This window comes from Arvicola amphibius, chromosome 5 (assembly GCF_903992535.2).
Source record: "Arvicola amphibius chromosome 5, mArvAmp1.2, whole genome shotgun sequence".
NCBI classification, from domain to species: Eukaryota; Metazoa; Chordata; class Mammalia; order Rodentia; family Cricetidae; genus Arvicola; species Arvicola amphibius.
Window position 1 is genome coordinate 102,197,948 of NC_052051.1, and position 17,574 is coordinate 102,215,521.

At 40.6% G+C, this 17,574-nt stretch overlaps 1 protein-coding gene across 2 annotated transcripts in view; it reads right to left on the reverse strand.

Moving 5' to 3' along the window:
* The window catches only part of Rprd1a (regulation of nuclear pre-mRNA domain containing 1A), a 50,294-nt gene that overhangs the window by 12,174 nt on the left and 20,546 nt on the right, over positions 1 to 17,574 (reverse strand). For both annotated transcript variants that reach the window (XR_005285376.1, XM_038329716.1), the window contains exons 2-6: positions 15,145 to 15,274; positions 11,876 to 11,982; positions 11,702 to 11,799; positions 10,162 to 10,288; positions 9,882 to 10,057 (exon numbers count right to left, since the gene is read on the reverse strand). Coding sequence is in view for 1 of the 2 variants with exons in the window: in XM_038329716.1 (XP_038185644.1) it covers positions 9,882 to 10,057; positions 10,162 to 10,288; positions 11,702 to 11,799; positions 11,876 to 11,982; positions 15,145 to 15,274 (638 nt within the window). In the remaining variant the exon portion in view is untranslated. The remainder of the gene's footprint in view (positions 1 to 9,881; positions 10,058 to 10,161; positions 10,289 to 11,701; positions 11,800 to 11,875; positions 11,983 to 15,144; positions 15,275 to 17,574) is intronic.

The following is a 17,574-nucleotide window of genomic DNA, read 5'->3' on the forward strand; positions in this document are numbered from 1 at the left end:
CAAATCTACATTCCCCATTCCACATTTCATTTCATACAGCAGGTCCTATGCAGTGACTCAGCGATGACACTGTGAGGACCAGCAGACACCATGAGTGGCAAACGTTGGTCCTTTCACAGGGATATTCAGCTGACACTGCGTGCCACACCACAGGACAATAAAGATGTTACACAGCTGAACTGTATGACATTCCCAGTGATACAAATGCAAGGAGATTTCATGGATTCAAATAGAATCAAGAAATGATTTCTAAATGTTTTGTCTGACAGACTCAAGAACTGGCATGCCCATCAAAATCCCAGAAACATTTAATCTACTAAAAACCAAATCTTTCCAAACATGATCTTCCTGTTAAATTTTACTCTTCTTTCGCTCCAAGGGGAAGCATTTAAACTATACTATCTATATTTTGTAATTAACTTCTTATGAGCATACAAATTTTATACCTTGAATACTGACTTATAAGCCAAAATATAAAGAAATTTGTAATTAACCCCCCCATCCAGCCCTGTGTACCATAAATGTTGGTAACTGCATTTTTAGAAGCAGTCTTATATAGCTCAGGCTGGCCTCTAACTCACTATGTAGCTAAGCACCATTTGGAGCTTCTGATCCTCCTGCCCCCACCTCCCTAGTGCTGTGGTGTTGGGGATCAAACTCAAGTCTTCATGCATGCTAGGCAAACACTTTACCAACCAAGCTGCACCCCCAGCCTAATCATACATTCACCCACCCACCCATCCACCCAGGAGGGGGTGCATTACCAGGGCACAAGTATAGAGGTAATAGAATAACTTGAAGGAGCCAGCTCTTGCCTTCCTCCACATGGGTTCTGGGGACCAAACTCAGGTAGGGCTTGGGAGCAAATGCCTTCACCTCTTGAGTTATCTCACCGGTCTCTCAATACTTTGTTTTATACACATTTTTAGTATATTTTTCTTTTTTTTTTTTTTTTTTTTTTTTTTTTTTGGTTTTTCGAGACAGGGTTTCTCTGCAGCTTTTTTTAGAGCCTGTCCTGGAACTAGCTCTTGTAGACCAGGCTGGCCTCGAACTCACAGAGATCCGCCTGCCTCTGCCTCCCGAGTGCTGGGATTAAAGGCGTGCGCCACCACCGCCCGGCTAGTACATTTTTCTTTAGTGTATTGTACACACACTTGAGATTAGAGGGCAACTTGCAGAAGTCAGTTCTCTCTTCCATCATGTGGGTCCCAGGAATTGAACTCAGGTCATCAGGCTTGGCAGCAAGCACCTTATCAACTAAGCTATCAGCTCTTAAAACATTTTTTTTTTTTTTTGCTTTTTCAAGACAGGGTTTCCCTGTAGTTTCTAGAACCTGTCCTGGAACTAGCTCTTGTAGACCAGGCTGGCCTCGAACTCAGAGATCCGCCTGCCTCTGCCTCCCGAGTGCTGGGATTAAAGGCGTGCGCCACCACCGCCCGGCTTAAAACATTTTTATAACTAAATCCTGTTCACAGGTAAAGTATCACCATAACATATTAAATTCAAACTACAAAGTGACTCACTTTGTTGCACCCTGACCTAAGGTTATAGCCATTATGACTTTGATGCTTTTGCTTTATATTCTTTCTTGCCTTGTCTAGAATCCCTCAGTTCTCCTTGATTGATTGAGAGAGAGAGAGAGAGAGAGAGAGAGAGAGAGAGAGAGAGAGAGAGAGAGAGCGCTCATATATAGCATCTCCTAGTTAGGGTACTTCCAATAGTTACTCTTCTGTGACTGTTCTTCCTCCCCGCACACCCATATCTTACCCACTCGTATAGTGCTGAGATAGCAGTGGACCAATCCCAGCACCTCATGCATGCTAGGCAAGTACTCTAATACTGAACTAAAACAACTCAGGACCCAGTTGTTGCCAGGGGAGACATATTCTTCAGTGTGAAAAGGGGTAAGAGAATAATAGGGATAAGTAAGATCAAGGTAATTGTATATATATGTGTGTATGTGTGTGTGTGTGTGAAATAAAACTCTAACAAACCTAAAAAATTGTCAGTGCCTAGAAGAAAAAAACTGCCATAAATTTATGTCATAAAAGGATGTTTTTATTGTAATTTGTTTGAATATTCTCTAAAGAATAGAAATGAAAGATTCATTATGTATTTTGCAATTTACTTTGCTTACTTAAATTATCCCTAGATTTTTTTTTCTTCTCAAAGGACATAACTTGTCTATCAACCATATACTTTAAAAGGTACATGCCTTTAATACTAGCACTTGGGAGAAGAGGCAAATGCATTTCTTTGAGTTCGATGCCAGGCTGGTCTACAGACCTAGTTCCAGGACAGCCAGGGCTATACAAAGAAACCCTGTCTTGAAAAACAAACAAACAAAAACCATTGAATTCCCTAATTATTCAATCCATGGGCTAGGAAAGTAAAAGTGGTGCTAACGAGACAGGCAGAGGGACCTCTGTAAATTCAAGGCCAGTCTAGTCTACATAGTGAGTTTCAGGAAAATCAAGGAAGGGGAGGGGTAGACAGAGGAGGGTCGAGAACCACTCGCAGCAATCAAAAGTCTAAGGAATTAACCGACTAAGCAAGAAGCACACATTCACATCTGTAGAAAAGACACAGGAGCTAATTAAACAGTATTTTACATACATGCTGAACAAGTCTGACACTGCCATGGTCTCTGCTAAGCTCTGAAGGCATGAATATTTTAGAGTCACTGCAGACATTCATAATCCTTGCTAACTTAATTCAAGTCATTTTTAAAAGGAAGCCTACGTTTCCTACAGCTCCCCAAAGCGAAGTTAAAAAACCCACAGACCGTAACAACAGCAGGCATACTAGACAATAATCAACACACAGTGGGAAAATCCACTTCCATTCAGGTCTAGGTGAGTCCAGAAATCCAGTCTTGAAATGGAACTCCTGTCTTCTGGTTCCCTCTCCATTCATCCTACATAACAGTTTGCAAACTAGTTAAGCACCTGTGATAGTAAATCCCTTTCTTCAACAAAGACTTAAACAATTTGACAAAACCAACTCTATTCAATATTAATCTGGGCGTGGAAGGAAATGCCTGTGATTCCAGCACTTGGAAGACTGAAACAGGAAACTCTCACGTTTAGGCCAGCCTGTACTATAGAGGGAGATCTTATCTCAGTGAACAACAACAAAATGATGAGGAGACAGCCACCACCACTAACACTAGACAATAAAGACTCCATACTAGAAGAACAAAACAAACACAAGTCAGCAATAGTGGCAGAATATAGAGGAAAAACATTCTAGAAATGGTTAAACCAGGAGAAAGGATGAGCAAGATGGAGTAGTCACAACTCAGAATACTTAATGCATGGTAAGAGTACAATGAAAAGGTCTAAGTAATAAAGGAGAAAAGCTAAAATTCAACTAAGGTCTCCCTGCAAAAAGAACAAGTCTTCAAAACCTTCAAACTCTGGTTTGTGAACAATAAAACTCCAGCCTCTAATGCAGAGGCAGAAAAGGCTGCTCAACTAAGCTACTCTCTACTGAAAAGAATTTTGACAAGAGTTAACAGGAATAACTTTTCTTTCTTTTGTCTCCTCCTCCTTTTCCCCCAACCCCTTTTCTTACATAGACCAGGCTGGCCTTGAACTCAGAGACCTAGCCAATCAAAGAATCCTTTAAATTTAAAAGAATGAGATTGTTTTTGATAGATGCTACAGCAAGAACAGACCCAGAAGCTGCAATGCAAACTAGACAAACATTTCACTATTCTAGCAGCCAAGATCACAGACCGTGGTGCTGGTAGCCAAGTAAAAGGAAAGCATGGAAAACTTGTTTCCTGGTGAAGAGCACAAGTTCTGTAAAATGAAGAGTCCCGGAAGCAGGACATACGACAACAGAATAAACTTCAACACTACCGAAAAGGTTGTAAAGATGGGAGGCCTTGCAAGCATGAAGACTGGATCTGGTTCCCAGAGCCCACCTGTGATCCCAGCACTGAGGAATTAAGAGACAGAGAGACCTCGGATGCTCATTAGTCAACCAGCCTAGCCTACTTGGCAAGTACAAAGCTAGTAAGAGACGCTGTCTAAAGAACAACAGGTCTAGTGCTTGGGAAACAATAGTTGATTTTGTCCTGTGACCTGCGCACACATAAAAACCATGTATCTTCTGCTGCCCTTTTTTTTCCTCATAAGAATTCAATACTATCACAAACAAGCAGAGATTTAACCTGAAATAGATTCAGAGCAGTATTTTCCACCAGCAAGAAGTTAAATGTAATAGACCCGCCAAAATGTCTATTAATTGCTAAATGTCATTTCAGCCAATAGATTCAAAAGGAAGAAACTGAAAGAAGTCAGACAGTGGTGGTGCAACGCCTTTAACTCCAGCACTCAGGAGGCAGAGAGCCTTATCTACAGAGCTAGTTCAATGACAACCCACGCAACACAAAGAAACTTTGTCTCAAAAAACAAAACAAACAAAAAAGTAGATAGTTAAATACTATGTAACAGGCTATAACTTGGCTATTAAAGTCAGACTGATAATCAAGATAAGAGTAGATGGAGGAGAGCCTGGTTGGCATGGGCAAAGCTCAGGCCATCCCAAAAAACAAAAGGGAAAGGGGGTTGGGGTGGTGATTATATGGAATCATGTTTACAGTACAAGTGCAAAATAAGACAGGATACAAAAACAGACATGGATACAACAATCTCCTCCTTCATATCTTGTTAAAAGTTAAGGAATAATGGAATTGTAGGTAGGATCTATGCTTTTAGCAATGGGTGCAAAACTATGATGAACACATACGACCTTTATAGTATTAACAAAGCTTTACTTCACACAGGCAAGGTGATGCACACTTGTAAACCCAGCAACAAAGAGGCCAGTCTGGGTTTCAGAGCCAAGAAAGAATCCATCCAACACTTCATTGCTACTACCTGGGCATCTCAGACCACCACTGCCAGCAAGCAGTTTAGATGAAGTTTTGCCCACCTTCCCTCTCTGGTTCACTCAGCAACCAAGAGTACAGCCAGCACTACTGCTCCTTCCTGCCCCTTGAACTTGTGTAATCATCTCTTCAGGGAAATTCAAGTGCCTTCTTCATTGTGGCTCCAATCTACTTTGAATTTCCTCTCACTCCTAAGAACCCTCAGCTGCTACAATAGCAAACTGTAGGCGGTGCTGACCAAATAAGGACTCTGCCTCCGCAGGCAGCACACCTGTTCATCGGCACCCGCTCTCCACTCCGGCAGTAGGGACAGAGGGGAGCTCCAGCCCACCTGGCACTGTCCCCTTTCAGCCTCAGCACTGCTCCCTCGATCCCTGTAGTCATAGATACTCAGGTGCTGCTCTTACTAACGGGAGGAATAAAACAGGTACACTTTCACAAGGTAAAAAATGGCCATTTTCTCTTTTCAAATGGCTGAGCCAGACTTTAGTCACTGTATACACTGAGCTCCATGCAGTCTTTCTAGTAAGCAGTCCTCCTGGCTTTTCTCCCTCACAGTGTCTATCATCCTCAGTCACCAGCATCCACCAATTTTATTACAGCAAACCAAGATATGAGAGGAAGAGAAACCACATTTCATACGCTTATTAAACTGTTATTAATTTATTATATCTAACTTTTTAATTAAACTTTATCTTAGGTATGAATGGCAGGGAGAAAAATGACCCATGACATGATAATGGAATGAGCACTCTCAATTAAAATACAAAGTTGAAAAGAGAAAAAAGTACATACATACACTAACCATGATTAGTTGAAATGGCAAACATGAATGGTATTAGAAAGCAATCAAAGGCACAATTTGCACAATTAAATGTAAAACTTACAGGTCAGTATGCACATGTAAGAATTAAGCTTGGAAGAAATAGCATTTCACAACACTAGTAAAGAAATCATTAATTTTGGGTTTTAGGGGAGAAGGTTGATGCAGAATCTCACTATGTAACAGAGATCATACAAAGACCAAGCTGGCCTCAAAGACATGATTCTGCTTCAGTCCACAGTGTACTAAGATTAAGTCCTGAGTCACTATACCTGTCCTACTACCAATCAATAAAAGGACAATTAATTATTACTTTCAATTTGTTACATCTCTGCAAAACAAATTTCAATAAAATTATTGAGAAATATACAAAACATCACAAGGCCTTTATGGTTATAGATAGAGAAGGCTATTTTAAATATATATCTATGTCTACACAGGCAAAGATAAGTCATAAAATCAGAACTTAAGACTGGTCAAAAGATAAAAGAAACTGAAAAAAAAATAAACACTTCCAAATATGCAATACTCAGTATGGGTGAAATCATACACAAAAAGATGCCTTTATGCTGCAGGTTCTGACAGCCTGGCTTGGAATATAACTGTGGGAGAGCACATACCTAGCACGACTGAGACCTTCTGGATGAACCCCAGCACTCTACCCTACCTCAAACCAATCCTCAACATCTTACAATGCTCAAGCCTGTACTACGGTTCTATCCATATTAAGCAAATTCATACAGTGAATAGTTTAACAGAGGCACCATGACAACTCAAGGGAAAGGAGCTTTCTGTGCTTGAACACAAATGCATGTGAAGGACAGAGGTCAACAGTCAGGTGTCTTCCTCCACTGCTCTCCACTTTGAGAAAGGGTCTCTTTCTCTCTCTGGACCTGGAACTCAGATTCAGCTAAAAGTTCTGTCTGCCTCCTCGTGCTGGGATCACAAGTGCATACCACCATGCTCATCATTTACAGAGGGTTATGGATCCTAACAGCTCTCATGTTTGCCCAGAAATAACTTTACTCACTGGACCATCTTCCTACCCCAGAACAAGCTTTAATCAATATTCACTTATCAAATAAGCACTTATCCTCTCTATATGCTTTCTCATTATGATTTCTAGTGTTTGGAATTATGGATTCCTTCTTTATAATCTATTCCTAGACTTGGAAGCACACAGTTTACAAAGATTAGCAAGCACTATCATTATGTATGCTTACCCATGTGTTTATTTTGGTTCTTTTCTAGAGTTTCTCTGTGTAGCCTCCTCGCAGTACTGGAACTCACTCTGTAAACCAGACTGGCCTTGAACTTAAGAGCTCCACCCACTTCTACCTCCTGAAAGCTGGGACTAAAGGTGGCAAGCACCGATTTTATAAAATCATGTTTTCTTCCACTAACTTCTAGAAACGAAGCAATCAGGGATCTCACTGATATGAAAGAACTTCTCATCTGTACATTGCTTCCTCTCCAAAAAACATCACATCAAAGAGTCACTTTAAGTTATCATATGGTGGTAGACACAATCCCAGAAATAAGAAGGTTGAGGCAAGAGGTTCAAGATTGCAGATCAAATAAATCTTTTTTTTTTTCCCCATCTTATGTGCACTGGTGTTTTGTTTGTGTGAAGATATCAAATCCCCAGGAACTGGAGTTACAAACAGTTGTGAGCTGCCATGTGGGTGCTGGGAATTGAACCCAGGTCCTCTGAAAGAGCAGCTAGTGCTGTTAACCAATGAGCCGTATCTCCAGCATCCATCCATCCATACATACATCCCCCACCCCTGTCAGATTGCTATATAGCCTAAACTGGCCTTAATCTCAGGATTTCTTTGCCTCAGTCTCACTAATACTAGGATTATGAGCAAGTGCAACAGCCTAGATTAAAAGTCTATTATCTGTTCACTTATCAAAGTTAATCCAAAATTACCAATTAGAAGCACTTCATATTTTCATCATTTCAAATAGTGGCTTTCTCAAGACATGAGCCACTTCTTAACTTCCTCAAGACAAGACCACTTCTTAAACTGATACTTTTATTTCATTTTCTAACAATGGTGATTAGTGACCTCAATACTTAAACAGTTTAAGAGACAGTGCAACTGATACAAAACCTTAAACTTTCAGTTCTCAGTCTCTACTTCAGGGTGATGCCACCTACTAATACAAAGCATGTCTAAAGTCATTGTCACGTCACATGACAAAAAAAAAAAAAACTAAAACACCAAAAATTTGGCTTCTCAATGACAATTTACAATGAGTTCTTGCTAAATAACTTCCTAGTTTATAAAAATGGCATCTTTAAAAATATGATCATGAGCTGGGGCATAATGGCACACACCTTTAATTCTAGAACTCAGCAGGCAGAGGCAGACATATTTGAGTTCAAGGCCAGCCTGGTTTACAAAGTGAGTTCCAGGACAGCCAGGGGTACAAAGAAAAACCCTGTCTTGAAAAACTAGAAAGACTTAAAAATACAAAAACAAAACAAAAAACCCTAATCATAATTGGGGTGGCTTCTTCAATTTAAAATTCATCCATGCTGAACAATCAAACTTCCTTGATTTCAAGCCTGTGATTAGTTGGAAAGGGTAGATTAGAAAGCATTGGAGAAATAGGACTTCTGATGTTTCAAAAGGGATATACTACTTCTATAAGAACAGAAAGTCAACATGACTTTGGAGTGAACGCACCAAAGCTGGAGGCGTTGTTGGGGCTTTCAACAATCCAGTAGTGCTTAGCTACTTTATTTTCCCATGCCTTACTTCCATGAAGATACAGTGTGGATAATAGTGTGTCCTGCTGTATAGGACTATGTGAAGAGCCTTGAACAGTACCCCAGAGACATGGTAAGTGTTAGCGCTAACGTCATCAGCTCTATGTATGACTATTAACTAGTAAATCTGGCTAGAAAGTACCAGCAAATGGGGCAGGGACGGTGATCTATTTTCTACAGTTACATGTCAAATATAAATTCTATTTTTGAAACCAAAGATAGTCAATACCAAAAGTGAGAAAGTAGGTATAAATAGAATAAAAAAATCTTCATTCTTCAATTTTCAAAAACATGAGACAATACAGGCTTTGGAGTTTGATGTTTATTTTTAGCCGGAAATATGCTAATGGTGATGACATCGTAAGAAGATATGCCGTGTCCAATACCTGCAATAGAAGCTCAACAGAAGTTAAAGAAACTGTACCAAAAGGCTGAAGACAAAAACTGTTGACATACTCACCCATAATGCTGCAAATGCGAAACAAGTAAGGGTACATTAAGACTGAAGGCCACTACAACATCACAAACAGGTTACGTGAGCGACCAAATTCATGTTCTAGGAAACTCCACTTATCTAGTCCATTTCAAGCAGGCAACCTCTTCAAGGACAGCATAAAATTAAGAGTGGAGTATGTGGAATAATCAAGGAATTCTCTCAGAACTGCAATAGCAAGCCAGTCTAAGCACCACCTGGGGATTAGTAAGAAACTGCTGAGCCAAGATAGACCTACAAATTTAGAGTGAGATGTCTATAATACAGGGACTGAATTCAAGATATTTTCACAAGGCACTGAAATTCAAAACAACTCAAGTAAGAACCCGTTAATTGAATGGTCTTTTAAATAAAGCTAAACCCAGTTCTCCTATGCTGACAATAGCTACTCCACCAACAGTAACAACCATACCTAATCCATCAACAACCTTTTCCGGAACAGCACTGTGTAAGCCCAGAGAGTATGGCTGAGGAGGAATATGGTAAGTGTGACAATCAGATGTGGAGGGGGTAATTTGAATACTTAATAATAGACCTAAAAGACAGTATGTGCTGATAATAGGAATTCAATAAGCTGAACAATTTATTACCAGTAACATAAGACTTACTAGACTTGACTTTTTCTTATTATGTTTGTGCTTAGACGGTCTAAATCTCTACTATTACATGAAATTTCACACAGATGATTTCAACTGTAACAAATTCTGCTAAGACCAAAATTTTACGTTTACTTAAGCAGTCTATAGGGAAAAACTGATAGCAAGAAGCAGCTTACCTGGGTCATTGCCTAAAATAGTCCATGATGAAAGAACTCTAAGATGCACAGATACATTAAGGTACAGAAAATTAAATTAAAAATGCACTAAAGAAGGAAAAGGTTACGCACTTCCAATTTATGTTCTTTCTCTGCAAGGGCTTCCTTTTGACAACGAAGAAAATCTGCTAACATTCGAGTGAGCTGTTTTCTATCATCTATTTCTGCCGCCAGTCTGCCATTATAATCTGCCAGCAACATACAAGCATCCTCTACCATTTTAGAAAGCCTTTCTCCAGATTCTTTATCTAAGAAAAACACAAGGCAATACAATTAATGCACAACAAAACAATGACAAGCCGCTCCCATACCCACCTCCAAAATAACCTTGTGAACCTCACTCTTTTCTTACCTGTTATTTTCTCAAGCAGGGACACTTCTTGAACTTCAACAGGCAAAGAAGCTATCCTTTGATGAACTGCTGCATCACCTGAGGCTGCGTTTTCTAAATCTTGTAATGCTCTAACAAGGTCGAGAGTCTAAAAAATTACACAACTTCAGAACCAAAAGAAATAAAACTCTAACAAATATAGAGGACTTGACACCTCTTTCATACGCCTAATCCTTATGAAGTACTCACTAGCAAAAGTCTACAACATATACCATTCTTAAGACACATTTTACACTACTTCTTTTCATGTGTTTTGCCTCCATGTATGTCTGTCTGCAACACGATCACACCTGGTACCCCAGAGGTCAGAAAAGGGAGCCAGATGCCCTGGAACTGGAGTTACAGATAGTGGTAAGCTGTCTAATGAGTCCTGGGACCAAATCAAAGCTGGGTTCTCAGGTTAAGAGCTTAACTGAGAAAAAGTAATGGTGATCTTAACCGATGAGCCATCTCTTCTGTCCCTAATCCTTCTTTTATATGCTAAGTTAAAAAAACTATGTTATTTTAAGTGTTGAACATGAGGCACCACTTTAGACCTTGAAGTGTTCACACCCTAGTGTATGAAAGCAAAGAGTGCAAAAACTTTTCTAGTTAGCAAACTGAGGTAAGTGGCTGGTTATATGGTAGATACCTCAGAGGAAAAAGAAGGCAGTTATTAACTCTGACCTAGACAGTATTAATCTAGAAAATTTTTATTTCCTGAAAAGTTTTACACATAATATATTGCGTTACTACCACCTATTCTGTTACCATTATAGCAATCATTTTATGTTTAAAAACAAAATGTTCATCTAAGCATAGGATTTTAGTTTAAGCCATATAACAAATGTGTTGGTTTTATTTTATTAAAAAAAAACGGTTTTTAGTTTTTTGGGTTTTTGTTTGTTTGTTTGTTTGTTTGTTTGTTTTGGTTTTTAAGACAGGGTTTCCCTGTGTATCTTTGGCTGTCCTGGAACTTACTCTGTAGACCAGGAGGGCCTTGAACTCACAAAAATCCGCCTGCCTCTGCCTCTCAAGTGCTGGGATTAAAGGAGTGCACCACCACACCCAGCAAAAATAAAATCTTTAGTGTAAATAGCGGGTGTTTCACTACATTTATTCATATTTAGCTATTGGAAATGCATTCCCTATATAAAGCATACAATACAGCACTTAAGATATCACAGTGGTTAAGAGCATGAACTGCTCTTGCAGCAGAGTTCAGTTTTTAGGACCATGACGGGTAGGTAGCCTATAATTGCTGGAACTCCAGCCCAGGGAAACAGACACCTCCTAACTCCTTTGATGTTCACTTGCATGTACCCATGGACAGACACATGCATAACTAAAATAACAAAATCTTCACACACACATACACATCATACTACGTCAAAGAAAAGCAATTTGTTAACCAGACATATGAGAGATTAACTTAATGCCTTTCTTGCACCCAGAACACTGAAATTATCAAAGCCCAGAGGTCACATGGAGTAAAAACCCTGCAGCTGTCTTGCATTCTTACCTGTGGTGGTTCACTTGGGGACCCCAGAGAAGAACAATTTTCATTCTCATCCACCTTTATTTGGTCATAAGTCCGCTTCCTGGTCTTCTTATCTCCATCTGATTTAAAACATGAAGTCTATGAGAGATGTGTTTTCCTGACAGCCAGAGAAAGAAATCAAGACCCTATACTTACAGAGTGCATGCTTAAGTTGCTCTAACACATCATCCTCATAGACGGACCGCTCTTCCCAAATAGACAGCACTCTGCCAAGGTGCTTCTTACAACTTTCATCAGTTTCACTAAATAAAAAAAAATACTGACAATAAAAATGTATAGTGAACACTACACAAAGTAATGCTGATTTAAAATGGGACCAATGCTGGCTCCCAGCAAGAGCTACTTAGGTGTGCTGAGCATCAGCAGCAGCAGCTCAGTCAAGGTGTGATGCAAACACCATCCTTGCTTCCCTTAAGAACTCAGTAACATCTATACAGAGAAACCCTGTCTCAAACAAAAACCTAAAAGAACAAAAAAACTCAGTAAGACAAAGCAAATCAAATGGTTTTAATTGCCAAATTTTCAGAAGCAGACACTAGGGGCTTACAGTGATGGTGCTCGCAAGTGAAAGGAAAGTTTTGGGGCACGTTTTACATTTGCTGAACCTACCACTGTCTTAGGCACAGAAATCAAGGGGAACTTCCCAGCAGCTGTTGTCCATAAGCACTATGAATGAGGACGTGGTACTACAGACATCATCCTGACAGATGCAGCCCAGTCAGAGATCAGGGGCTGGATCTACAGGAAAATGGGGGGACATGGGTAACTTTCAACCATTTGTCACTTCCTTTAGCACTACCTCACCTGGGTTTTGCACTGTGTGTGTGTGTGTGTGTGTGTGTGTGCGCGCGTGCGTGCGCACGTGCACGCATGTGTAAGATAACCTGGAACTGGAGTTACAGGCAATTGTGAGCTTCCATGTGGGTGTTGGCCCGGGGCCTCTACAAGAGCTATGCATGCTCCTAACTGCTGAGTCATGCTCAAGTGCCTTGCCTGGGTTTTATACCACCATCATTCACTCATCTCCAGCCTCAACTCTTCCACTTTAAAAAATACCCACTCTATGTCAAATCAACCATCTCTGAAACCCAAATCCTCAGCCTGAACTACAGTCCCACAGCCTCTGCTTCTTGCAAACTCTCCACATTCCTTGATGATCTTCAGACTTGCCCAGAATACTACGGTTCACTCTTCCTACCTAAAATCTTTTCTGTAGGTGAATTTTTCTAGAGAGGAACATATATAAAAACATAAGATGGGGCTGGGCATATAGCTCAGTTGGTAGAGTACTTCCCTAGCATGCATGAAACCTCGGGCTTGATCTCCAGCACCACATAACCATGCATGTTGGTACATGTCTGTAATCCCTGCAGCATTTGAGAGGGACAAGTAGGAGGATAAGAAATTCACAATCAAAAATAAAAATAAAGACAAAAAAGAAATTCAGTCATTTTTGGCTACATACCAAGTTCAGGGTCAGCTTGGGATGTATGAGATCCTATCTCAAAAATAAAAGTATCTAGAGTGGGAGTTTTAGGAAAGCTGAGACTACACAAAGAAACCCTGTCTTAACAAGCAAAAACATTTATTTTGCCAGGTGGCAGTGGCGTAGGCCTTTAATCCCAGCACTCGGGAGGCTGAGGCAGACAAATTTCTGTGAGTTCAAGGCCAGCCTGGTCTACAGAGCTAGTTCTAGGAGAGTCAAGCACATACAAACAAACAGTCTTGAAAACAAAAAAGTAGCTGAAGGTACAAGGAGCTTAGAAAAGGGTCTGTTAGTTTAAAATGCAGACTACAGGTGGGAAAAGCACAGTGCACATGAGTACAGAGAGGCAGACGAGCTCCATAATGGAGCACCTTCAGTCTTGCTCAAAGAGAAGGGAGTATTATGAGCACTCTGACACTCTGCCTACAGTTTTCCCAGAAGACCAAGCCATACTAGGGGAGTGGCTACTGCACCACCAAGAAAAGATGACAGTAACGAGTCAGGAAAATGGCACCCGGCAGGCTGTGTGCTCCATGGAGCATGCAGTGAAGGAGAAGGAAGCGTAGATGACACCCATCATGCTATCAGGACAAATGAAGCTGTCATTCACTGAGATAATGAGACCTAGAGAAGGAGCAAATTTGGCAGGAACAAGGACATAGTTCATAGTTAAGACAGTGAGCGTGAGACACCTGAGTAGAAACATCAACAAGTAACTGGGCATACAGCTCAGGAATGAAGAAAAAAGTCTCAACTGAGCCAGACTTGGGCCTTTATTCTTGGTAGGGAGAGGCAGAGATGGAGAGTTCAAGGCTAGCCAGTCTATACAATGAGTACCAGGCCAGCCAGAGCTACATAAGCACATTGTGTCTTGTGGGACTGGGGTGGGGTGGGGTGTAGCACCTAGCTCTAAGCAGCACACCTGATGCAGGGTAGAAGGCAATGTGGAAACTGCAGGTCACGTGATATTAAGAAAGCAGTAACAGCAACACCTGACGTGGACATTCTCACCCTAGAGCACTGATGGATATGATCGCCATGTACCATCATATGCTGAAGCTCAGCCTGATTTACTATCTTATTCAGCACTGTTGCCCAGGAAATCTATTACATTCCAGCATATAATATTTGAAAATAAGTATGTAAGACAGAGCCAGATGGTTCGGTAGATAAAACGCATTTGTCTCACAACCTAGTGACTTGAGTCCAACTCTAATCTCCAACTGTGGCATATGTACACAAACACAAACAAATGAAATATAAATATTTAGAGTGCATAAACTAGGATTTCCACAGGATTTCCACAAAGTTACCTGAAGAAAATGTTTGAAAAGTTTATGATTAAATATTCATTCTTTTTTTTTATTTTTATTTATGTGCACTAGTGTTTTGTCTACAAGTATATCTGTATGAAAATGTCATATCCACTGGAACTTGAATTACAGACAGTGTGAGCCACTATGTGGGTGCTGGGAATCGAACTCAGGACCTCTGGAAGAGCAGCTAGTACTCTTAATTGCTGAGCCATCTATCCAGTCCTATATTCTTCATTTCTAAAGTACTTTAAAATGTTAGGAAGTATACACACACACACACACACACACACACACACACACAAGAAAACCGTAAAAATCTTGTGGTATTAAGTTCAGAAATGTCAAACATAAGATGGAGTTCTACAAGCATGCATTTACAGTCCAGTTCCTTTACTCTCAGTGACATTCATCCCAAGAAAGGAGGCATTCTGGTTTCTTACAGGAAAGCCATGATTCGAGTATTCCAAATGCCCTCAGAAGCAGCTCAAATCCTCACAGAAAGCAAAAACCATCAAATTACAAATTAAAAAAAGCTTCTAACAAATACATTCCATATATTCTTGCTGTCCTACACCTTACCTCATGTACAAAAAGGACCCTACCTTGAAACATGCTTGAACGCTTCCACTATGACTGGCGCAAAGTCTTTTGTGAACTCTGGTCCTTTCCGTTTGCTGTTCTGAATGACATCATTGGCCAGGTAGAGAAAAGTAAGCTTCCTGTTGGGTTTGGCTAAAAAAAATGAGAAAAGGAAAAAAATTAAGACATATAAAACATCCTCACTGAATGCAGGCAAACTTTCTTCCCACTGGAACAGCTTCAGCTTCTCCTACAAACTCATCCACCTACTGCTACTGACATTACCAGGGCAGCCACTCTACCGCTTCTGAAGGTCAGATGTGTGTGGGGAAAAAAAGAATCAAAGAGGCACACAGAGGTCAGTGATGGACCTTGCTGTCCCAGCTTTCACCCAGGGAAAAGCTGAGAGTTACCAAATTTTTACTTTCTCTCCTATTAATTTTGTAAGACTTTGTTTTATTTATGAGTATACGCATGTTAGCTGTCTGAGTGTATGTGATGTATATGCATGCATGTGAAATCAGACCCCGAGGTTGGAGTTACAGGTGGTTTTGAGTGGTCCCATGTGAACTCAGGTCTTCTGGGAGAACAGTCAGTGTTCTTAAACACTGAGCCACCTCTCCAGCCCAAGTTGACAGTGTCTCTCTATGTAATCCTAGCATCCCTGTATTTTGCTACGTAGACCAGGTTGACTACAAACTCAGACATCCTCCTGCTTCTCCTTTCCAAGTATTGGGATTAAAAACATGCACTACCATGTCCAGCCTCTATCAAATTATTTATTTATTTATTTTTGCAGCCCCATTGCAGTTTTCCCTCACCCCCCTCCTCCAAGTCCCCCCACTATATCAAATGATTTTTAAAACTATTTTTTCTTATCTAAATGGCAGACTGACTGCAGTACTTTTGAATGGGTGCTTGAGCCAATAAATGGGGTCCTTTTTAGGTTATGACAACATTTTTTAGCTTTTATTATATGCTACATACCACTCTAAGCAATGTATGTATTATCTAATTTAATCCAAATAATGTAAAAAATTGTTATTTAGTAATTGGGCAAAGAAATATCAAAAAGGCTGTTTACCCACAGTGAAATAGGGGGCATGATCAGCCAAGATCTAACGTCCTACATGTTCACTAACAGATAAAATGTGCTTGTCACCCCTTCCAAATGCTTTTCAGCCTGACAAAGAAAGACAATTCTGACAGTCTACACTATAGATGAACTCTGTGGACATCAAGTGGAAGAGTCCAGTCACAAACAGATAAGCACTATTCTTCTTCTCCTTAGGTGCAGTACCCAAAGTCAAACCACAGAGCCAGACACAGGAGGGCAAGGTTGCTAAGGTTCAGAAGCAGAGGATATTGTTTCATTTACAGTGAGATATCCCAGGTTCACAAGCTGAGGAGTTCCAAGGACTGGGAATACAGCTCCATGGAAGAACACTCCCTTGGTATGCATGAAGCCTTGGAGAGAGACAGGTAGAGAGAGAAAAGCAGAGGGAGAGAGAAAGAGGGGAAAGGTGGTGCAGGAGAATTGTCTGTATTCTGTCAATCATGTTTTAAATAAATGCTGACTGGCCAGGCAGGAAGTATAGGCGAGTCAACCAGACAGGAAGCAGAGGCAAGGCAATGAGAACAGGAGCATTTTGGGAAGAAGGAAGCTCTTCCCCACTCCTGTCCAGACCACCGAAGAAGCAGGATGTGAACTGCCCCTCTGAGAAAGGTACTGAGCCATGTGGCTAACATAGATAAGAACAATGGGTTAATATATGCTACAAGAGCTAATAAGTAGCCTGAGCTAATGGGCCAATCAGTTTATAATTTATGGAGAAGAGACCTCTGTGTGATTTTCTTTGGGGCTTGCTGGCTGTGGGGTACCGGACAGGACAGAAACCCCAATGAGCAGGCCCCTCGTGTTACAGAAAGGAAGAAAAGAGAGACAGAGACAAAGACAGAAAGAGAGAATATAAACTGGTTGGATAACTGTGACAACGAATTCCTGGAAAGAAGCTGTGTCTACAAAGGAGACTCCAAAGCTGTGCTATGGAGAGGTTGGAATATTGCAGGCCCAGAGCCTAATGAAAATTTCTCTTTAGTTATCTTTAATTTCCTAAACAGTCATTCAGTGCCCACCTCTGTTCCAGATCTAATATCCTGTGATTAACAGATAAAACTCCTTTGGAATGTATGCATAGGCCCCCTCGTTTCCAACAATTAAAGAGCTAAGAAAGAAGCCAGTCCATGATGATGTACATACCCTTTATCCCAGCACCTGGGCAGCAAAGGCAGACAGATCTACTGAGTTCGGGGCCAGCCTGGTCTATAGAGTGAGTTCCAGGACAGCCAGGACTACACAGAAAAACAAACAAACAAACAAACAAACAAAAAAAAGCCAAGGAAGAATGGAGTAGCAAAATCCTATAGCAGAATTCTCATTTTGCTAAAATCTG